This window comes from Budorcas taxicolor, chromosome 3 (genome assembly GCF_023091745.1).
Source record: "Budorcas taxicolor isolate Tak-1 chromosome 3, Takin1.1, whole genome shotgun sequence".
In the NCBI taxonomy this organism is placed as follows: domain Eukaryota; kingdom Metazoa; phylum Chordata; class Mammalia; order Artiodactyla; family Bovidae; genus Budorcas; species Budorcas taxicolor.
The window spans coordinates 112,765,918-112,779,512 of record NC_068912.1 but is presented as its reverse complement, the minus strand read 5'-3'; the positions used below and the strand labels follow the sequence as shown (position 1 = coordinate 112,779,512).

The following is a 13,595-nucleotide window of genomic DNA, read 5'->3' as shown; positions in this document are numbered from 1 at the left end:
GATCTCCTTTAGGATGGACTGGTTGGATCTCCTTGCAGTCCAAGGGACTCTCAAGAGTCTTCTCCAGCACTGCAGTTTGAAAGCGTCCGTTCTTTGGTGCTCAGCCTTCTTTATGGTCCAACTCTCACATGAAAAGATGAAAAGGCAAAAGATAAACCTAAATACATAAACCCAGAGATCTGCCACCCTCCCAGCAACAAGGCCGGTGTGTCCCCCAGACAGAACTGCTGCCTGCAGGTCCCTCCCATCAGTGCAGACGCTCATGTGTCCTGCACCTGGACTGGACACAGAGGTGTCCAGGTGACACGCTCTTTATCCTGATGCCACCAGGCCCTGGCTTGGCGCATGCAGGGCCCAAGGTCCCCTGAGGGCAAGTCAGAGTGCAGTCCTGGAGTTACACTTTCTCCTCTCCAGTTGCGTGGAAGTGGTGTTTGGAACTGTGCTTATATTTTGCCTCAAGAAGGATGGGATGTGCTTAAGTGGAGGAGGAATAGACATCTATTGACTGGTCATCATGAAGAAGAGCTCCAGCCATTCTGTTAGGATAAGAGATCCATTTACCATTTGCACCTTATTCTGTGGAGGTTTGCAGCTAAAACTCAGCTTTTATCAGCGGGCCCGACCACCCCTGTTCCAATGAGAAATAGCACTTGGGCGGCAGCAGCCCCCTGCTCCCCATGTGGCTCTCCGTGGACCCTCCTGAGTGTCCCCCTGCACACGGGCACCCCACCTTCCTGTTTGCAGCCCCCAGATCCTGCAGCAGTCCCCCCAACCAGGTGGGCTCAGGGAGGTGAGAGCTGACTGAGACCAGCGCCGTCTTGGAGACCCCTCAGCCTCTGCCACTGCACCCTCGTGCTGGGGGAGGAGTATCTATTTGTTTCCCTATCTGTTTATATGTTATTATGGAATATCCCAAACATGCAGAAATAGAAACAGCAGAACAGCCCACATTTCAGCATCTCGGTTCACCCACGGCCCCATCCGCCCCCCAATCCCACCACCCACGGGAGCATTCCAAAGTGAATTACCATCTTCATCTCACTTCATAAACACATCAGTACGTATGTATGGAGCAGGTCTCTTTAGCATGTTCCTAATGTTATCATCTACCAGGAAACCTGAACAAGTAATTCCTTGATGTGATAGAACAGCCCCCTCGCTGGGACCACCTCCTGTCATGTTGGTTTGGTGAGGACGTGCCCTCAGTCTCCCCCCTGCACCCCTAACCCAGCCGCTGCCCCCCAGGTTTCTGTTGGAGCTGGAGCGCCGGATGGAGGAAAACATCGTTATTTCGGACGTGTGTGACATTGTGTACCGCTACGCCGCTGACCACTTCTCCGTCTACATCACCTATGTCAGCAACCAGACCTACCAGGAGCGGACCTACAAGCAGCTGCTGTGAGTGTGGCCGGGGGCGGGGTCATCGCAGAGGCGCGGCCCGGGCAGCCCCCTCCTCCTACACTGGCCCTGAGCTGTGGTCCCCAGACCTCTGCTTTCCTGGGACGGCATCCAAGCCTGGCACGTGCTGGGGCTTTCGGTGCCACCGGGGAAACGGTGACCCCGGGACTGTCGGCCACGGCGCCCACTGGACCTGTGTCCAGACAGCCGTGCAGGGCTCTGCAAGGTTTAGAAAAGGGAGCTTGAGGCCAAGAGGACCACTCGAGGCCCAGGACGGCAGGAGAGTGGTTTGAATCAGAGACAAAGGCAAGGATTGGGGAGGGAGTGTTTTTGGTGATTCTCTATCTGGATTGCGTGTGTACTCCATCGTGTCTGACTCTGTGTGACCCCATGGACTGTAGCCCGCCAGGCTCCTCTGTCCATGGGATTCTCCAGGCAAGTATACTGGAGTGGGTTGCCATGCCCTTCTCCAGGGGATCTTCCCGACCCAGGGATCAAACCAGCGTCTCCTGCATTGGCAGGTGGATTCTGTACCACTGCACCACCTGGGAAGCCCTCTCCAGCCAAAGCCCTTGAATTTTACTAATCTGCCCACTTTGTAAACTTCCTTGGGGTTTCCGTTGAGAGAAGTTTTTCATCAACTTGCCTCTTTTGAGTTCTTCACATTTCTGTGCCATGTTTCGACCACAGTTTAAACGATGATACGTCCTTAGCACACTCAACTGGCCCCAAAGGACTCTCTGGGTGGTGACTCTGGACTTCATGCTTCGCTGGGTCTTTCCATCAGTGCAGTTCACTGGGGGTGTTTTAAAAGTTGAGCCCTCGGGAATTTAGGTGTTTGACATTTGGGGTTTGCAGTGGGGATTGGAGGGAATCCGGATGCCAGTTTTGAGGACAAGCATTGAGAAGGCAGTCACACGGGAAGCAAGGACTCTGGATACTGCAGTACCCCGGGGTCCACTGGTGTGACCCATGAGAGCAGACTCTCTGGGCTGAGTGCCATGTCCCTGATGACAGGCAGTCCCGGGCCCGCATCTGCCCCCCAGCCTTGGTTTCCACTGCCCAACCCGTCTGCAGAAGAGACATCCCCGCCGGGCAGGAGCAGCCCAGGCTCTCCCTGCAGCCGTCTCCAGCCTGCCGCCTGCTCCTGCTACGTGGGTTTACCTTGCCACCATTTCCTGCTGAGGAAATCGTTGAATTATGCATCTGATTCATAGTCTTGGCCATACAAGGAATTCTTGCCTTCCCACACAACAACGTATTTTGCTAAGTTTTCATGGGCCGGGCATGTGAAGTCACTATTGTTATTTGACTTGTACATGAACGGTTTGTTTTGCAGAGAAAAAAAAGAGAGAAAGAATGGATGCATGGATGCATCCTCTGTGCCCATGGGCTGTCTGGTTCCTATGAGGCTGTGCATGGGAAGGAAGCCTCTCCAACTCATGCCTCCTACAAGCCAGAGAGGGCTTCCCAGGTGGCGCTAGTGGTAAAGAACCTGCCTGCCAACGCAGGAGACATAAGAGATGAGGGTTCCATCCCTGGGTCGGGAAGGTCCCCTGGAGGAGGGCATGGCAACCCACTCCAGTATCCTTGCCTGGAGAATCCTCAGAGACAGAGGAGCCTGGCGGGCTACAGCCCGTGGGTTCGCATCGAGTTGGACACGACTGAGGCAGCTCAGCACCGACACTCTCGTCTGTGTGCCCAGCCAGGAGAAAGCAGCCTTCCGGGAGCTGATTGCACAGCTGGAGTTGGACCCCAAGTGCAGGGGGCTGCCCCTCTCCTCCTTCCTCATCCTGCCTTTCCAGAGGATCACCCGCCTCAAGCTGTTGGTCCAGGTACCCGACTCTCTCCCCCTGCCCCCGCCAACTTCAGCTGCCGCCCGTTTCCTTTGGTCAGTCCAGGTCTCTGCTGGCTTTCTGAGAAGTCCATGTGCTCCACAAATCCTAATTAAGCTCCTCCTGTGTGCCAAGCAGTGGGAGACTCAGCCCCTGCTGCTGGAGAGCCAGATCCTGGTGGAGAGAGAGACACACACACACACAGCCGGGAAGTGGTCATGGCTGAGGACGATGAATCGGGGTGGCATGATAGGGGTGATGGCCTGGCCCACTCCCAGGGTGGGGATCGGCAAGGGCTCTCAGATGAGTGACATTTAAGCAAAGACTTAACTGACGGGGAGGAGCCACTCATCTGGGGGGGAACTGCTTTCAGGCAGAGGTCCTGGGGCAGCAAGGTCCACAGATGGGTCGGCCAGCCGTGAGCGGGGGAACGTGATGGGAATGAGTGTGGAGATGTGGGCAGAGGCTGGTCAGGGGCCTGCAGGGCCAGCTGAGGCATTGGAGTCTATCCCCTGTGATGGGGGGCACTCCTTTTAGTGGACGTTGGTTAAGAGCTCAAAGCAGCTGCCACGTGGAGAGTGCCAGGCAGGAGGGCAAGAGTGGAAATGGGAGCAAAAGTTTGGGAGCAACTCGAGAGAGAGAGGTGGGCTGGTGGGCATCGAGGTGGGGCATCCTGGAGGGACGTCAGGGAACTGAGTCCTGCACTTGCTACCATGGAGAAAGAAGGAAGGAGAATCTTTGGTTTGAGCAGCTGGACTGATGATGCTGTTTCCCGAGGTGGGGAAGTCGTGGTTCGGTGTTGGACCATTGGGAGGACTTTGAGCCATTGAACAAAAGTTTAGGGTCAAAGGGAGAAGTCAGGGTGGGCGCTCTTGGCACCCAGGTGGCGTTAAACCAGGTTTCATCCCAATGAGACAAGGTGGACCTGAGCCACACTGTCCGCTGGGAGATGGATTTGCGATTAGGGACTGTTAAAGGCGGGGTTTGCTGAGCGCCGCCCCCAGCTTGGTAAGGGAGGGGTAAGGCGGTGTCAGAGCTGACTGCTTGTCGCTGGCTTGGTTGCTGGGCAGAGACGGACAGGTGACCACACAGAGCGGGCGGGGGGCCTGCAGCTGAGGGATGGCCAGAGGTGGGTCTGGTCTGGAGCTCAGGAGAGAGTGAAAAGCGTGCCCATCACTCTGGTGTCCAGCTGGTAGGGGTGATCCTCCACTGTGTGGGATAGCTGGAGATGTTTGTTCTGAAGCACGTGGGGCAGCCTGGATGGGGCAGGAGGGAGGTGGACTGTGCTGAGATGTGCCCAACCCTCCTATGGGGTGAGAACAGGTCCAAACTACGGGCATGAGATCCGGGAGGCAGGAACCGTGTAAAATGTGAAGAGCAATGCAAAAATTGCCATTTATAGGCGAAATTCCAAAAAACCCAACTACTGGAAAAAATACGTTTTTTTTTTTTCCAACAAAACCAGAGTGAACAAAACCTCCAGGTCATTGCTGCTTAGCTTCAGATGACAGGCCCACTCTTGCTGCGGCAAACGTTGAGCTCGATTCGGGACGGGCAACCCTGGGTGACCCTCCTCGGGCTGCTGGCCCTGCCTCCCCGTCTCCCTGCTGCCTCGTGGTCAGTCCCTTTGCTTCGGTCTCCGCTGTAAGGAGATTGGGGCTCTGACGTGGCCCTCGTAGTTAGTCCTGGAGGAGACCTCGACTCACCTTAGAGCCAGGCAAGGCTTGTGTGCAACGCTTGGCCCCCGGGTCGGTGGCAGCTTCTCCCGCCCCACGTCCGCTCTCTTCATGGGGGTGTCACAGCCATGTGAGGCTGCTGGGACCAGCCGGGAGGCCGCCACACAGAGGGTGGGGATGGAGGAACGGCCGTCCAAGATGAAACCAAGTGCGGACTCTCCTGTGCCCAGAACATCCTGAAGAGGGTGGAGGAAAGGTCTGAGCGCGAAGGCACCGCCTTGGATGCCCACAAGGAACTGGAGCTGGTGAGTCGCGCTTCCTCTTTGCACGTTTCCCAGTAAACTGTCTTCTCTAGACCCACCTCCCTGTCCTGCTCCCTCCTGTCTTGGTATTGTCTCTGGAAGATGCAAATTCACTTTCATATTTGCTCTGGCAATTCAGAAAAGTCACCGGGTCCAAAAAATAAGTCAGGTGGGGCCTGCACAGGCAGAGGGCTTCCTTCTCCCCCCAGGCTGCCACCGTGCAGGGTGGACCAGGCCCCCAGCGGGCGCCCTTTACTCACAGACGTGTTTGTGGACCCCTCCCGCCAACCCCACACTGCTGCCCCAATCATGGCGTGTTCATCCTTTCTCGTTTCCAATGTCAAAAGCTCCGGCTTTTCCCTCCCCGCCCACGTTCTGAGGACAATTCTGGCTCTTCTTAGGCCCTGGGCAGCTCTGCCCTGGGCTTCCTACTGCAGTCCCCTCCACCCCACCTTTCCCCTTTCCATCTCTCTCCCAGCCCTCAGCCCTAGAGCTGCAGGAGACGCGCCCGCCCCCACCGAGTTGGGCCCTTGCTGCCCCAGAGTGGAGAGAAACCATCTCCGCTCTTGATCCTCGGCCAGAAGAGCTGGAAGCTGTCAGCAGAGCACACGCTGGGTGGGAGGGGCTGGCAGATTTGTCTTAAAATGTTTGTCTTAAAGCACCGTCACGTGTGTGTGGTTCTGGGTGTCCACTGGAGCTGCAAGCCCACTCTTGGCATCTGTGCGGGGGGCCACTGTTGTGCTGGTGACCCCATAACAGGGCATGGTGTTGAGAATTCTTTCCCGCTTAGCATACCAGCGGCAGCAGCTTAGTAAAAGGGCATCTTAGTGAAAGGACTAGCCTCCATAGCTGTTGGGTGGTGGTTCTGAGCCACTTCTGAAAGGCTGTTGCTGAGCCGTGAAAGACGCTGGGAAACTTGGCCTCCGGAGGAGATGAATTCAATCCAGGGCCGGCGACGAGGCTTGATCACTCAGAGCTTTTTGTGTGATAAAGTTTTATTAAAGTACAAAAGAGATAGACAAAGCTTCTGACATAGACATCAGAACGATGTCAGAAAGAGCACCCTCTTGCTAGTTTTTAGCAAACTGTTTTATGTCTGTTCAGGTCAGTCGTTCAGTCGTGTTCGACTCTTTGCGACCCCGTGAATCGCAGCACGCCAGGCCTCCCTGTCCTTCCCCGTCTCCCGGAGTTCACTCAGACTCATGTCCATTGAGTCGGTGATGCCATCCAGCCATCTCATCCTCTGTCATCCCCTTCTCCTCCCTCCTTCAATCTTTCCCAGCATCAGGGTCTTTTCAAATGAGTCATCTCTTCGCATCAGGTGGCCAAAGTATTGGAGTTTCAGCTTCAGCATCAGTCCTTCCAATGAATATTCAGGACTTTGTCTGTTAGAAAGCTATTAATCAGATAAGAGACATCTCAAGGCTGAGGGAGTTTCACCAGGGCCCTGTCCCACAATATATATGCATTTTTGAGATAGGATGGAATGAGGGATGTCATTTCTTGGCCATAAAACAATTGATATGAATACTGGTTTGTTGAGTCAATATCAGCTCAAGGTTTGAGAAAAGAAAAAAGTTAGTCTTAGGTGGAACCATTTTGAATAAAGGCAAATTCCAAAGCAAATACATAGTTTCATTATGTCATTCAGTTCAGTTCAGTCGCTCAGTCGTGTCCGACTCTTTGTGACCCCATGAATCGCAGCATGCCAGGCCTCCCTGTCCTTCCCCATCTCCCGGAGTTCACTCAAACTCATGGCCATCGAGTGGGTGATGCCATCCAGCCACCCTCTTTCTGACCTGGGGAGTTCCTCTTTCAGTATCCTATCATTAACATAGCTTCAGGAAAACATTTCCATAAGAAAACCAGATTGGTTAGCTCAAAGTTTGAGAGAAGTTAAGTTCTGGTGGAACCAGGTGTCGTCGTGGCAACACAGAACTTTAAGAGAAACCTCCTTTTAGTTTTGTATAGAGGAGGAAAAAAATCTGACACTTGCAGTTTGTTTCCTCCTGCTGCTTAAGGGAGAAATAAAAAAAATGTCTGACTCTTGTAGCCTGTTTCCTCCCTTTGGAGAGCCCTGGCCTCCCTGCCTGTTACGCTCTCGCTTTGAGCCACGAGGACTTTGTAGCTGAAGGCAGTCATTTCTCCCCAGGTCTCTCCTCCTGTCGCTCACTCCAGGCCAGGTGGCTGTGAAACCCCTCTGGCGACTATACCCTTTGAATACTGGGGAAAATGGCACTCCCCTGCCAGCCTAGTTGGCGAAAGGCTGGCGCCTTGAGCGGGCTGGTCAGGGAGGGCCAGTGGCCTGCCAGCCTGGCTGCCTCTGCCCGGGCCTCTGCTGCGCCCGGGACACATGCGCCTGGTCAGACGAGAGCTCCACCCCAGCTCCCACTGGCCCCGGCGGTCTCGGGGCACCAGCCAGCAGTCTCTGTTTTCAAGTTGTTTTTTGCTTTCCTCTCCCTTTTTATTTCCTTGTAATGAAAGGTATACTCTTGCTTCTCAGTATCACTTTTTATAAAGGTGGGGTTTTTTCCCCCTAATTTATAAAAACGGTGAATACAGATTCACACACTGTTCATAAACAGAAATGTGGCAAAGATCCGCAGTTCTCCCACACCCGACTGCCAACATGCTGGAGCCCACCCTTCCAGACGGACACCTGCACACATGGTTGTATTCCCTGCAGAAGGGGCTTGTAGTTTATAAGCTGGCTTTGCCCTTTGTTTCAGCGCACGTGGGCGTCCCTGGTGGCTCAGCAGTAAAGAATCTGCCGGCCAATGAAAGAGACTCTGGTTTGATCCCTGGTTTGGGAAGATCCCCTGGAGAAGGGAATGGCTAACCACTCCAGTATTCTTGCCTGAAGAATCCCATGGAGGAGCCTGGTGGGCTACAGTCCTTGCAGTCACAAAGAGTCGGACACGACTTGAGTGACTAACACATTCTCTCAGTGTATGTAAAGTCAGTGCTTTTTTTCATGACTTCAGAGTACAGGGCTATGTGGCTTTACAAGCACTAATCAATCCCAGTTGCCCCACTGGCAGACATTTAGGTTGAGGACAGCTTTCCTCGTTCCAAACACCGCTGCAGGGGTACCCCATACGTGCACCTCTGGGCACTGTCTTCCTTCCCGCATGCTGAGTGCCAGGCCCTGTTCTCTATACCCGTGATCCTGAGCGGATATATCGTGTCCTTGGAACAAGGGCGCAGGAAATCTGCTTTCATTTGGCCCTTTGGTACCCAGGTGGCCTCCCAGGAAGCTTGGGAGGCTCCCCTTGCAGCACGTGACAGAGCCTGAATCCCAGGCCTCGGGCATTTCCAGGCTGACAGATGAGACAGGACATCTTGCTGAAAACCGTTCTCTTAGGTGATGCGAGGGGTCAGCGTTGCTTTCTGTTCTCTCTGGGGTCCGCATCCCACCAAGGACAAGGCCCCGGCTTTCTCCACTGGAACTGAGACCCCACTGAGACTGGCCAGTCAGTGTCTCAGCTGCGGCCTGAGTGCCCAAAGGATGTGGCCAGAGGCCGCCGGCTGCGGGTGCCTGACGTGTCTGCCTTCCTGTTCCAGGTGGTGAAAGCGTGCAACGAGGGCGTCAGGAAGATGAGCCGCACAGAGCAGATGATCAGCATCCAGAAGAAGATGGAGTTCAAGATCAAGGTCAGTCACAGGTCCCCGGCCCCGCCCGCCAGCCTGGGGCGCAGGCCACTAGCCAGGCCCGCTGAACGGCCACACTTGGGTCTCAGCATGGTGCCACGCCCACCAAGGCCCTCCCCGACCCCCTAGCGGAGGGCCCTCCCCTGCCCCCAGTCACCAGGCCATCACATTGGCCTAGACTGTTTTCTTGCAGGGCAGTGCAGGGACCCGAAAGCAGCCTGCTCTCAGTTACCGGCTGCATGACCTTGAACAGTCAGCTCGAAAGAAGAATATGACATGAACCAGTCCAGGGGTTCTTAATCCTGGGTGATTTGAACATCGGGTGGAAGTTACCCACCTTCTTCCCCAACTTTGTGTAAAGCTTCAGGCACCAGTGACCCTAAGGGCTCCCAGGGTTTCTGGTGATGTGGGCACAAGGGCACGGTGCCCGCCAAGAGTCTGTGAGGTCACGCTGGCTCGTTGGGCGCCGAGCCTCAGTTGAAGATACAGACCTTGGGATGGTGGGGAGGCCTCATGTAGCTCCACTTGCTGGCTAAGTGCTGGGTGCTGAGTAACCGCCCCAGAGCTGTGGAGTGGGGGAGTGCAGGCCCAGCCTCCTCGCCCTGGGGGACCCAGTTCTCCCCTCTCCCCTGGGAACTTGAACCATCCTTTGATTCTGCATCACTCAGGCTGAGCCTGGTGAGGCATGATAGCACACATGTGCACCCACGTGTGCACATACAGCCCCGTGAGTACAGACGCATACAGGACACAAGTGCGTATACACAGACGCACACGAGGACACACAAACAGCAGACAAATACACACCTGCCCACTCGGGAAGACACACGTGCCCCTCCCGCGTGTGCCCAGCACCCACCAGTGCCTGTGTCCTGGGCCCAGTGCAGTCCCCAGCACCCATAACCGCGGCGACTGCTCCAGTCGGGATAGCAGGGGAGCCGGGGCAGGGTGCGCAGGGCACAGCCTTTCCTGACACGGGCGCCCCCCCGCCCCCCAGTCAGTGCCCATCATCTCGCACTCCCGCTGGCTGCTGAAGCAGGGCGAGCTGCAGCAAATGTCCGGCCCCAAGACCTCGCGGACCCTGCGGACCAAGAAACTCTTCCGGGAGATTTACCTCTTTCTCTTCAACGACCTGCTGGTGATCTGCCGGCAGATTCCAGGGTGAGCGGCAGGTGGGCGGGATGGGGAGTCACCAGGGCCTGGGGGCAGTGTCCTGGGTCTTCCGGCAAGTTTATTTAAACCCCTGAGTTTTTCCCTCCTGCCGACTGGGTGGCGGTTCTCCTAAGTATTGCAGCTCAGTGCCTACCACCCGGGGTGTGCCCAGCAGCTCCTGTATCAGGGGTGCAGGCCCCTTGTCCATCATCCACGCCAGGGGTGAGGGTGAGTGGGGGGCTGGGGATGAGGGGGACAGGCGTTCAGATGGGGGGCTTCCGAAGGCGGTGAGGAGCGGCTGCAGTGGGGCCAGTCCTGCTGGCCAGGACTGGGGTGGGAGGTCTCCTGGGAATCCGAGTGTCCTGGGGACCAATAAGCCCCTCCTGCCACCCGGGTCCCCAGAGACAAGTACCAGGTGTTTGACTCGGCCCCGCGGGGCCTGCTGCGCGCGGAGGAGCTGGAGGACCAGGGCCAGACGCTGGCCAACGTCTTCATCCTGCGGCTGCTCGAGAACTCGGATGACCGGGAGGCCACCTACATGCTGAAGGCGTCCTCTCAGTGAGTGCCCAAAGCTGCTGTCCCCTTCCCTGGGGCTTGCTGTCCACCCAGCTCCCGTGTTTCCTCCCCCAGGCCGTGTCCAGAGGGTGTCGTGGGCTCACTCACCCTCACCCACTGACTTGAAAGATGCCCCCAGGGAGGTTCTGCAGGGCTCTGCCTGGCCCGCTCCCTGCTGCCAAGCTCGGGACCCCGGGGCCAGCCTGCTGGGTGCCTGGCACCGCAGTTCCCCTCGGGTGGTCCCTGACGCTCTGTATTGGCGGCATCTGCCCTCTTCCTGACCCAGGAGCGAGATGAAGCGCTGGATGACCTCGCTGGCCCCTAACCGAAGAACCAAGTTCGTTTCCTTCACATCCCGGCTGCTCGGTAAGCAGCCCACTGGGGAGGGGCCACCTGCCGGGTGGGACAGGTGATGGTCAGGGAGGACTCTGCAGGTCATCCTCGAATGGGGCCCTCTGCACTCCGCCTAACGGGCCTTTGAGGCTGCTGCAAGGCTGCTTCGACTGCCCGGAGGTCCTTCGCACCCCGATGCAAGCTCCGTACCCCACAGAGGAGGACATGATGTGCCTGAGCTCTGCAAGTGTTTCCACGGTTAATGAAGACATAAAAGTCACCATGTCTTAAGTGACCGGTGCCGCAAGGAAACCAGAAGGGATTTGGCACAGGGGGTAAACGCCAGTGTTCTCTGGGGCGGCCAATTGTCTGAAAACGTTCCAAAATAGGAAAGGGCTCAAGCGCCATCCTGACCACGCTCACCGAGTCCTGAGCGTCCCCAGGCCGGCCGCTCCCAGGGCCCAGCCCAGGACCGAGGAGCCTCCTTCAAACTCTAAATAAAAGCCCCCCCTGCACGCGCTATGACTTGTTCAGAACTGCCGGCTGTTTTGACGTGCTTTTCTTTGGAGCCACGCCCACCCCTCCCTCCAGTGAGCCCTTTTCCAGCGGCTGCCTGTCTGCCCTGTCTCCTAGAAAGGGTTGGGTGGGGGTGGGGGGCGTGTCCCTGTTAACTTCTGGGGGGCGGGGCCGGGTTCTGCAGGTTCCCAGCCAGGGTGGGTGCCACGTGATGAGGACAGGCCACCGCTTCCTCCCTTCAGACTGCCCCCAGGTCCAGTGTGTGCACCCGTACGTGGCCCAGCAGCCGGACGAGCTGACGCTGGAGCTGGCCGACATCCTCAACATCCTGGACAAGACAGAGGACGGTGAGGCCCAGTGCTGGCGCCTCTGCCCGAGGGGCTCCCTGCACCTACCCCGTGCCCAGCGGTCCCCTTCCCCTCGTCTGGCCCTGGCATCAGCTTCCTCATTACAGTGGGAAGGATGAAGACCAGGAACACCCCAACCCAGACCTGTAATTGCGGCAAGCTTCCAGATGAGCCTGTGAACGCCAGGCCTGTGGTCCCATGAGGGCCAGGAAGCTGCCCCCTGGGGCTCCTGCCCACTCCTGCTGACACCAGCGCCAGAGGTTGGCTCCCCCCTCCTGGAAAACGAACCCCTTATTTCTACATCAATTGTTCCTAATCTAAATCCCCAAAGTGCACAAAGCATCTCTCCCCACCCCAGTTCCTCCCCTTTTTCTGAGGTCCTGGCTGGAAGGTCGCAGGCTGGCGACCTCCGGGGAAGACCCTGGCCACCACTGCAAACCCTAGGGGCTCACCCAGTGCTGGGCGAGCTGTGGTTCCTGCCCTAGTCCCCCATCCCCAGAATATAAACAGCCTGACACCCCTCCTAGTGGCCTGCAGAAGACATGCCCCTGCCCCACCGACCTCAGGCCTCAGCCCTGCCCGAGGACCTGCCAGCAGGACCTGCAGTTTGGGCCACAGCCTGCCCCCCTGACACCGTGATGTGGGGGTGGGGTGGAGTAGAGAGTCAGGGCACTTGGCCGGTTCGTGACCTGGCCGCCGTCAGCTGACCACCCAGCTCTCAGGAGCCTGAGGCTCAGGGAAGGGCTGCCCAACCAGAGGGTGACGGTGGCGTCCTGGGCCAGCTGCCATCCCACCAGCCCCTCGATGCCTCTCGCTTTTGAGGGTGGCCCTTGGGGTCTCCTGGCCACAGGTGGGGCAGCCTGAGACTGTTGAGGGCTTGGGAATGGGTCCCGGAGTCAATACGCATGGGACCCGCGATGGCGCAGGGTCTGGCTGGTTCCTCCACCTCCCTGTGCACGGGCAGTGTGCTCCCCAGGAGGGCTGCACCCCTCCCCGCAGCTTCTGGGGGATACACCTGGTCTGAGCGTTTCCATCAGTGGGTGTGAGGGCAGGGGGCCCTTGAGAAGGCTGGCCGGACTCCCGAGTCTCCCTTCCGCCTGCTTCCCACACACCGGAGGGAGGCCCAGCCCAGGCCACTTGGAGAGAGCTTGTGACCTTCTGTCTCCCCTCCCTCCCAGGCTGGATCTTCGGCGAGCGTCTGCATGATCAGGAGCGAGGCTGGTTCCCCAGCAACATGACCGAGGAGATCTTGAACCCCAAGATCCGGTCCCAGAACCTCAAGGAGTGTTTCCGTGTCCACAAGATGGACGATCCTCAGCGCAGCCAGAATAAAGACCGCAGGAAGCTGGGCAGCCGGAATCGGCAATGACCCCTGACCCCACCCCCCCAACACACACAAACACCTACCCCCCGCCTGGTGGAGGGATGTAGGCAGGAGCAAGGCCTGGCAGGCAGACCCCAGGGGACAGTGGAGGGACTCTGGGGGAAGGCCCCGCCTCCCCAGGCAGCAGGGTGTGGCCTGACCTCGGTGGGGGCGGTCTTTGCCGGAGTCGCTCCCACCCTCTCCCTGCCACGTGGTTCGTGCTCTTGTGTCCTGGCCCCTCGCTCACCCACTGGAGAGAGGGTGCTGCCCACATCCCTCTGCTGCATTTGTAGATGAGAAATTGTATTTTAAACAGTATTACCCCACCTCTTCTGTCTCTTGGAGGGCAGACGATGGGCAGGCTCCAGGGCCCGCCCCTGGTACTGAGAGGCCCCAGACCCTGGGGTGCCCCGGGCCCAGGGCAAGTGCGAAGGCGAAGGTATCATGACTCCCTGCACGTGTCCTCT

General features: G+C 57.6%; 1 protein-coding gene across 1 annotated transcript in view; it reads left to right on the top strand.

Moving 5' to 3' along the window:
• Positions 1-13,134, top strand: part of NGEF (neuronal guanine nucleotide exchange factor) — a 45,387-nt gene extending 32,253 nt beyond the window's left edge. The window contains exons 5-13 of the mRNA XM_052637708.1: positions 1,246-1,398; positions 3,104-3,233; positions 5,140-5,214; positions 8,776-8,865; positions 9,860-10,023; positions 10,417-10,572; positions 10,856-10,935; positions 11,661-11,765; positions 12,944-13,134. Of these exons, the coding sequence (XP_052493668.1) occupies positions 1,246-1,398; positions 3,104-3,233; positions 5,140-5,214; positions 8,776-8,865; positions 9,860-10,023; positions 10,417-10,572; positions 10,856-10,935; positions 11,661-11,765; positions 12,944-13,134 (1,144 nt within the window). The remainder of the gene's footprint in view (positions 1-1,245; positions 1,399-3,103; positions 3,234-5,139; positions 5,215-8,775; positions 8,866-9,859; positions 10,024-10,416; positions 10,573-10,855; positions 10,936-11,660; positions 11,766-12,943) is intronic.
• The last annotated feature ends 461 nt before the right edge of the window (positions 13,135-13,595 follow it).